Source organism: Xiphophorus couchianus, chromosome 8 (genome assembly GCF_001444195.1).
Source record: "Xiphophorus couchianus chromosome 8, X_couchianus-1.0, whole genome shotgun sequence".
In the NCBI taxonomy this organism is placed as follows: Eukaryota; Metazoa; Chordata; class Actinopteri; order Cyprinodontiformes; family Poeciliidae; genus Xiphophorus; species Xiphophorus couchianus.
In genome coordinates, this window is record NC_040235.1 from 20,503,762 (window position 1) to 20,512,509 (window position 8,748).

Consider the following 8,748-nt stretch of genomic DNA (forward strand, 5'->3'; position numbering starts at 1 on the left):
GAGTTAAACAATATTCATAGCACGCTAACTACACCATCTGGACACTGTCACATTGGTGCAACGCAAACAAAAACAGGAACAATGTCCGGTTTTAGACGATGATGTTTGGAGCTTTTGAGCTTCAAAGTTAAAGTCAACATCTAATCAGATTACTGTATCAATGGCTTTTCCTGCCCTTGCAGAGCAGCAAACAGTGCAGCATATTTTATAAAGAAATTATCCACAAAGCAGAAAATTTTTTTAGTTACTTCTTGTGGAAAAAAGAACAACAAAAAAACAAAGCTTGGGTTACCTCAGTATACGTCTATTATTTGCTGACATCAGACAGTGCAATACAGAATAATCCTAAAAGGTAGATTCTAATTTACCGATACAGCGTTTTTTGCCAATCCTTAAGTGGCGAACAAGACACCAACATACAGCTCAGTGCGCCGTAGAAAATCTGAATTACACATCTACTTGTTAATCAAACTGGGGCAGTGATTTGATTAGCAATTTAATTTGCTCCACAGAGATCTAATTACGGTGAATATCAGAAGGTGAACAGCTTACATCTCAAACAAAATATTAATCTTGGATTAATTATCCTTTTGGAAGAAACTAGACGTAAACACACCCGACACCGATTTAGTTTTTCTGTCTGACGGGATGACTTTTAGATCACCACTGATTCAGTAAGACAACAGATCAATAGGATGTCTGGATTCAAGCTTAAATTAATCCACTGTATGTGCGTTAAATGTGAATAACTGACAACTTTATGAATAAATGAAACCAAGTTTGGATTGGGAAGATCTCTATCTGACAGACAAATGGGGGGGAAAGGGATAAAGTAGATGGTTTGGAGCACCTTTGAAGCTACAGTAAAAGTAAAAATCTACCTTCAAGAGAATAAGACCTAAAATCTGCCAGTTGATGTACCTAAATTTCCTGTTGATCTAATTTGCTTGGGCAAAACAAACTTGTAGTGGTTGGACTAGGACACCATCACCTGCTTTGACCCATGAACACACAACCCTTTAAATACAGCCCTACAATTTATATATACCAATTTTCTCATTGAGTTCAATTTTTTTTTTTTTTTTTTACAGTATGACAGGCAAGCTTATTGAAGTCTGATTCAGAAATGAAATAAAAGGTTTCAAGATTCTGAAAGCATTGGCTTTTAAAAAATAGCACATCAAAGCTAAACATAGGACAAATATGAATATGAATAGTAGAAATTAAATGTAAAGAATTTAGAGAAAATAGATCAGAAAAACAAAACTAGGCCGAGGACTTCAAATGCAAGCTATATGACAGGTGTTTGGGAAAAGCATGAAGCCTAAAAAGTGAATTAACAGAGGAATGGCTAATTTAAATATGGCAGGTCCATTTCAGCACATTTCTCCTAAAAAACAGAAATTTACCACATAATGACATGCAGTCTTTCAGATACCTTCCACTTAGACAAGTATAGTAGCTGGAGGGAAGAAAAGAATTAAGCCTAAGCAAATACTGCCAACAAAAGTTGAAGGTAGTTCACTATTAATCTCTATGCAAAGTTATCCGTCACATGCAAACATCTGTGGTTGAGCTGCTGCTTGACTGATTCAGTATGGTGTGTTGGAGCAGTCAGCACTTGGTGAGACTAGTAATTGAATACAAATGCATTATTTTCAGCTTTTTATTCATAAAACATTTTTAAAAACCATGCATCATTTTTTTTTTCCGTATCAGAATTAAGCATTACATTAAGTTGCCTTTGTTTATGGCAGGATTTTCAAAGGCCATATTTCCTTTAATACCACAAATTCAGACAGCAAGAGAGCACCAAACATAGGGCCACAGAGACAGAAGTCCTTATCCTTTGACTAGACATTAAAAAAAAGTTATCTTGATGGTTTCTACTGTTAATTTAGTTTAGAGTTCAAATGCCGTTTTAAATTAAAGCCTCCATTTTTGTATTTTGCTCCCATTTTTCTTTTAGCAATTTGAAACTCAACCTGGTTTTTACTATCCTTGCAGCATAGCTTTTTCCCCAAATTTATTTATCGTTTTTCACAATTACACTTTGCAGGTGGGGGAGCAGCACATGCATTATTTCTGCTGTTAAAATCAAAACAAAAGTAGACGAGTACAGTACTGACAATGAAATCCACGTGCAAAGAGTTAAAAATGTTTGCAACAGGATAAAAAAAATGATATCAAAGTAGCACACTGAACTCATCTCTTGTACATAAACACATTTTTATTCAGCCTGATAGAGGTTACACATGAAAAAAAAATTCTAAGAGAACTACTTCCCTTTGTGAAGCTAATGATATGACTGTTTTATTCAGCTTCATATCCCCATTTGACAGCTTTCAACATTAGCTGCCGTAGGCTGCGAGGAAAAAGCATAATCACATGCTACAACTGACCTGAGGCGTGTTTTTAAATCTTTCTTCAAAAAAAAACCAATACAAAACATATCCCCCATCATCAGTTATGATTCAACACTAGGTGATAAGGAATGTTATTTTGGAAATGCAGATAAAAAGAAAACTTCTCTGCAGCAGCAGAAAACAAGACAAGAAATGGAATATTTAAAGAACCAAAACAAAGAAAACCGACCCCCAGAACTTTGTTCCCAGGTTGCTACTGTATATAAGGAAATACCAAAAAAAAAAAAAAAAAAAAAAACATCTTCTCACTCCAAAGTAGCTTTAACACCAAGAATAACTCAAAACTCACTGCTGCAATTCAGTCTCACAACCCTCAGACAAAGAAATGCAAACAGAAACTCCATCCGTGATAATCAATATTACAGAAGGTACTTAAGATTTACAGTGCCTGCAGATCAGCTTTGGAGCCTAATATTAGGACTGAGTCAAAGACACAAAGCAAAGACTTGTGAGGAAAAAGAAGGGGAGAATCTTAACATGTAACTAGTGTTAGTCCTTAACTTGCAAATTTCACAAAGTGCACATTTTCATTTATATTACATAATGACCAATTTCAGAAATTGCTCATTTTCTATTGTAGAAGAATGAAAAATGGTTAATTCCACAAACTACCAATAGAGCTGTAACCAGCCACCCCTCCCCGCTTACTAACCCGTTAGCCAATGTAAAAGTACAAAAAAAAGAATTACTAAATACATGCTGTTATGACGCTCATCAATATGCTCGTAACTTGATCAAAGCCTCCATCTTGGCTCTTCAAATCTCTTACAGTAAACTGTTACTGTCAGCGTGCGTTTATAGTTAAAATATATTAATCTATCATTAAATAGTATGCCTCTTGCACAGTCTTGCATGCACTGAAGAGCTTTTTGGGCAAGCTGTACAAGAGGGGAAGGCGTGTGGACGGACGTGCTCAGGCTGTAGGCTCCGGGGTCAGGTCCGGGATCTCTTTCTCTACCTGGTGTACGTTTTTCTTTTTAAGTTTTTTTCCCCCCCCCAACATTCTTTGCAGCCAAGTCAGTCCAAAAGATGATTATTCTCCAGTGTTTTTTTGTTGTTGATTTAGCTTCTGTTTGTGTGAGTGTATGAGAATGTCTGTCTCTGTGTTTGTGTGTGCGAAGTGTGGGCCTACACGGAGGTTTCACAAAGTGCTCTGCAGATCATTGAAGTTTTGTTCCAAGCTTTCGTTGTCTGTTTCTGAAAGAACAGAAATGAATATAGTTTATGTTTTTATACGTTTCCAGGTAAATGAGGCAGACACATTTTAAGGACAATCATTTTAAATTGTCTGCTTGAAACATGACATCCGCTCTGACGGAGCCTTACCTTGCCTCTGATCTGGTCACTGTATATTCAAACCATAAGATGTTGGGAATCAAGCTTGTGTCTCGCACAAGGAAGTACTCTGATATTGGCCTGTTGAATGTAACAAAGTCAAAGAACATTATATTAAATGATCCAACTCCTCTTACAGCTGATTAGTTGATCAAAAATGCGATATTACAGGAGAATTAAATATTAATTTACCATGCTGCAACTTTGGGGAATAAAGGTGTCAGCACCTCTTGTGTGAAAAAGAACCAGATAATGGCCATTGTACTGCCAGTCACTGCCCCATAGAAAACCTGACTCCAGGTGTGATACAACAAGTAGACCCTGGAAATTACAGAAGAAGGGGGGTTTCATGAGAAAAAAAAAAACAATCCTGCAACATTATTAATATTGTTAGAAAAGAGGCAGTTTGTCTAAGAGGAAATGTTACCAGACAAGGATACATTTTAAACCATTTTTTTGGACTGACTATTAAGCTCCATGTACACCTCAGTCACCATTGACAGGACACTTTGGCAGTTTGAAATGAAATAATGGATTTCTACAGTTTTCAGGCTTCAAATATGGAACAAGAGGGACAGAAAGGAGGTAGGACACCAAGAATGGGAGTGGATCCAAGGAATATTTAGACAACTATGTCATACTTTTCTTTTCCTACTCAGTCTATACCTGAAACAGAAATACACTGAAATCATAGTCCACACATTTCTTTACGATGTAATATCAATGATACAACTTTCATCGACATTTAAAAGGAAATTCTCACTATACTAAACAGGGCGGCAATCTTTAGCAACATACATACTTCCTCAACATAATGGGACTTTGTTTCCCAAAATGTGAAACAATGTAATTCTATGCAAACAAACGTAGACAAAAAAACAAAAACAGGGGCGTGCTGTTGTATATCAAAAAAAGTTTGATATATTAAGAATAAAAATACAAATACTGAAACATGGATTAACAGATAATTCCAATTATTTATCTCCAATTGATACAACCTGATACAAATATGAATAAAATGCAAATGGAGTATTTTTCAAAAATAACTTGCTCTGTCTTTAAAAGAAATGGTTAAGTATCTAAAAATATTTCTGGAACTAACAGGAGATATGAAGCACGAAACAAGTTTCGTTTTCTGGCATATATTTAGTGTGCAAGGCCGCACGGTCGGTAATTTTTGGGCTGCACATGAACATCTGCCGAGTCCGTCCTTGGGGAAATGATGAAATCTATGTCACAATGACCCATGCCGGCCTCAGCAGATGTGAAAGCCAAATAATTTGTATCTTGTTTCCTATTTATAGCCCCCTCGGAAGATTTGCTCTTGACTCAATAAACAGCGACTTCAGAGGGACATTCGATAAACAAACACTTCATTTCTTTAAGAAAAAAAATATTCAACGTCACAAGAAAATACTATGTTAATAATTACAACAATAATTTGTTCATGTTATTCCCTTTTCACATTAAACTCACAATTTAGGACATCCTAGAGATTTAGAGGAAGACGATGACGGGATGACATGCTTACCTGCTGTATGAGACGGACGACGCCATGCCCACCAGGACAATTGACAGGACGTGCCTCCACAGCAGGTCCACACATCGAGCATTGTTTGTCTGATGCATCCTGAAAATGTTCAGTTCACACCATGATATCCTTCTTCATGTTAAAGTAAATAAATGATTACGAAAATGTTGTAAGTATTCAAATAATGACACACACCCTCTGAAACAAACATAAAATCAAAAAAGTTCAACAAAGCAAAATGTGCCAAGATGAGTAACTGCGTATCATACAATGTTGGTGAACACCGGATTTTAACTTTACTGGGATGAAAACTGATTTCAGCAGGTTAACGCATTAGGTTAATCCTAAATTACAAAGCTCAGCCACGTGACCTTTAAACCCAGCCCAAAATGAAGAGACAAACAAACTTACCTTAAATATAGAAAAAGAAAGAAGTAAACAACGAAGAACCAGATAAGCTGGGAATGATTCGAGGGCATGCCGTACTCGGCATAAACGGTTGTATGAGCTCCTAGAGAAAGAAAATATAACAAGAAAAGTAATGCAATAATTAAAGTTTCTGCAACCATTAAGGTTCTTAAACATATAATAATACGAAAAGAGTTTTTAACCAGATACTATGTATTGCAGATTTATGTAAGATCCCAGAACAAAGCAAGAAGATCCTGGAACAAAACAACAGCTTTAGAAATGTGTATTTCTTTGTAAAAATACATATTAGTATCACCATGACACTTAAAATCTTTCAAAGCAGGAATGTCTTAAGGCTCAGTGGTTTGTTAAAGAACAACAACAAAAACAGTAGCATGGTAGAAGCATGGTTAAGATTAGAGTAGATGGGAAGATTGATGGTGCTAAATACAGGACAATCCTGTAAGACAACTTGTTAAGAGACTGGAAACTAGAGCAAACGTTCACCTTTTAGAGAGACAATGACTGTAAACAGTAGCCAGAGTCACAATTGAATGATTTATATTAAACCATGTTAAAGTCCTAACCAAATACCAACTGACAATATCAAAGAAAATAGATTTAGCAAAATATTGAAAACAAAATACATACCACTTTTCAGTTATTTTATTTACAAGAAATGTTGAAAATTACATTTTCCTTACACTTCATGTATGCACCGTTTTAAGCTCTTCCACCATTGTTTGTACGTAGTTCGGACAAAATGTGAAGAAAAAACCCCCGAATATGAACACTTTCCTAAGGCGCTGTACACAAATCCTATCCTCTTATCATAACAATAAAAAAAGAAAACCTGAATGCTGCTGCTAGGGGTTACAATACTTAAATGTCATCAGAACAAAATCATCCCATCATGTACATCATTCATAACCAACATGATGTTTTGCCAGGTCCTGTCAAAGAAAAAAAGAAAAACTTGTTCAATCACTTACCTGCACAAGGGCGCGGTTCTCTGAGAATGTGCTTGAGCACCCAGTTCACTCCTTCATTTAGAAGGACTCCAGTGAAGAAGGAAATCTGTAAACAAGAGGGAAGAACCCAGTCAGAGTATGAGGGCTCTCACCCGTGTACTTCTGCCCTGCTTCTTTACACATCTGTTCAGGTACCTGAGAAACTATTACCACCTTCACGGCAAATATGAACACTACTCACCGTGTGCAGTTCCCGTTTAAACACTATGAGAGTGACAAAGCCCACAAGAATAGCTACGGGTAGGAGACTGATGTAGGCCAGCAGTTTTCCCGTGAGATCCCCTGAAACAGAATTAATAAGAACTGATGTTCAGGACAAAAAGAATAATAATTAAACATTCGTAAGGTCCAGCACTACCTGAAACTGAATAGTGAACAGAGACCAGGTAAGAGGCGCATTAAGTTTTTATTAAAGAAACTCGAGGAAATAATTAATTTTAATTCAGGTGAATTGTAGCTGTTAAGATCTTTTAACACAAGGCCATGGAGCTTTATACGTTAGCAGCAGTCCTGGTAATAATGCTATACGTGGAAATGGCTAATAGCTCCCAGGAAAGCTATAACTTGTATGCTTAAATAAGAAATATTGCAGTGCTGTCAAACATATGTCACAGAGCACTGCAAATACATTTTAATTTACGAAGCGGAAAGCTCATGTTAAAAGAGCTAGCAACTAAGCTAGCCGTCATTGTGAACACTGTTACAAACTGCGCATGCGGAGATGTCTCACAATTTCGCAGCCCCCGGTGTGCCGGGTGTTGACCAAAGGCTCACAATTTGGCAGCTACTGTGTCCATTCACTAGCAAACAAACCCGCTCACGCTGCTTGGAAATTTTCAAAAGCGACGAACGTAGTCGATACACAAACACTCTGAGTTTTACGTACCCTCGGGAAACTCTACGTGTGTCACTGATATGGCCTGCCATCGAGGTGGTGCCGAGCACTGCTCTTCCAACGCCATCTTACCCGGACACAACCGGGGCAGTTTAGTGACACGCCCCCAAAACGGATCCACCCAATGAGGGGACGAGCCGTGTGTTCAAATGTACCCCGGCAGCAATGGATATGTCCAATCACCGCCGCTGTCTGGTCAAGAGGAGAATTATTGAATGGAAAAAAAAAATCACTTGGCAACTTGGTTCCCTCATTCAAAAACTAAAATAAGAACAGAAAAAAGCATCTGGCATTATACGACATATAATTTTTTTTAAAGTTATGTAAAATAGCTACTGATGTAAAGAAACACATTACCTTGCCCCTTAAATATTCTTGCAAAAAACAGAATAACTATTCAAAGAATGAAAAACATAGGTGTGCATCTAATATACATAAACTAGAAAATCATTATACATCACCTGAAAGGGAAATAACACTTGAACTTCAAACTGAGTCTTTTTATCTAATTAAAATAATGTTTTCCAGTGACATTGAATTTGATAGTTTGTCTTATTTGAGAATCCAGCATAAAAAAACGTAATAAATCATAACATTATAACATAAATACATGGCTGGATAAAAAAAAATAAACAGAAAGAGATGAAATTGCACATATGCAGAACAGCTGAGCTTCTTATGCTAAACTACAGTCAGAAACAACATAGCTTAAAAATTTACACCACTGCAAAAATATCCATCTGTCTTTATAATTAATATTTTGTGGAATATTGTATTATAATATTAATATATTATGGAATAGAGACATTTCAAGACATCACAAGAACCCAGTAAAAAAAATGCTGTTGCTCAGCTGAGTACATTTAGCTTTAGGACGTCCAGTGGTCTGGCACTTAAGAATTTAGGATTTACCTTAGAAAAAAAAAGCATCCATGTAAACATCCAACTTGGATTAAAGTGTGTATAATGGATATTGATCGCCATCCAAACTTATGAAAACATACATTTACAATAAACTCACTTGTATTTGTTGCCCTTTTTTAAAATGTAAATCAATTTTGCTTCCAACTTTAATGTGAAATATAACAAGGTATCAAAATTAAACCCAAGTAACACCAA

The 8,748-nt window shown here is 36.4% G+C and overlaps 1 protein-coding gene across 1 annotated transcript; it reads right to left on the bottom strand.

Annotated features, from left to right (window-relative positions):
• Window positions 1-1,700: 1,700 nt before the first annotated feature.
• dolpp1 (dolichyldiphosphatase 1) lies at window positions 1,701-7,774 on the bottom strand. Its single transcript, XM_028024808.1, has 8 exons — window positions 7,621-7,774; window positions 6,916-7,016; window positions 6,696-6,780; window positions 5,704-5,803; window positions 5,293-5,391; window positions 3,954-4,082; window positions 3,753-3,842; window positions 1,701-3,623 (listed from the first exon to the last, which is right to left on the bottom strand). The coding sequence occupies exons 1-8, from the start codon at window positions 7,694-7,696 to the stop codon at window positions 3,587-3,589; spliced, it is 717 nt and encodes a 238-aa protein (XP_027880609.1). The 5' UTR covers window positions 7,697-7,774; the 3' UTR covers window positions 1,701-3,586.
• Between the last annotated feature and the right edge of the window lie 974 nt (window positions 7,775-8,748).

Coding starts and splice junctions, on each gene's coding strand:
- dolpp1 (XM_028024808.1), bottom strand. CDS start 7,696: ATGGCGTTGGAAGAGCAGTGCTCGGCACCACCTCGATGGCAGGCCATA. Junction 5,392..5,703: donor TTTCTTTTTCTATATTTAAG/GTAAGTTTGTTT, acceptor GAACATTTTCAG/GATGCATCAGACAAACAATG. Junction 3,624..3,752: donor GTGACCAGATCAGAGGCAAG/GTAAGGCTCCGT, acceptor CTGTTCTTTCAG/AAACAGACAACGAAAGCTTG.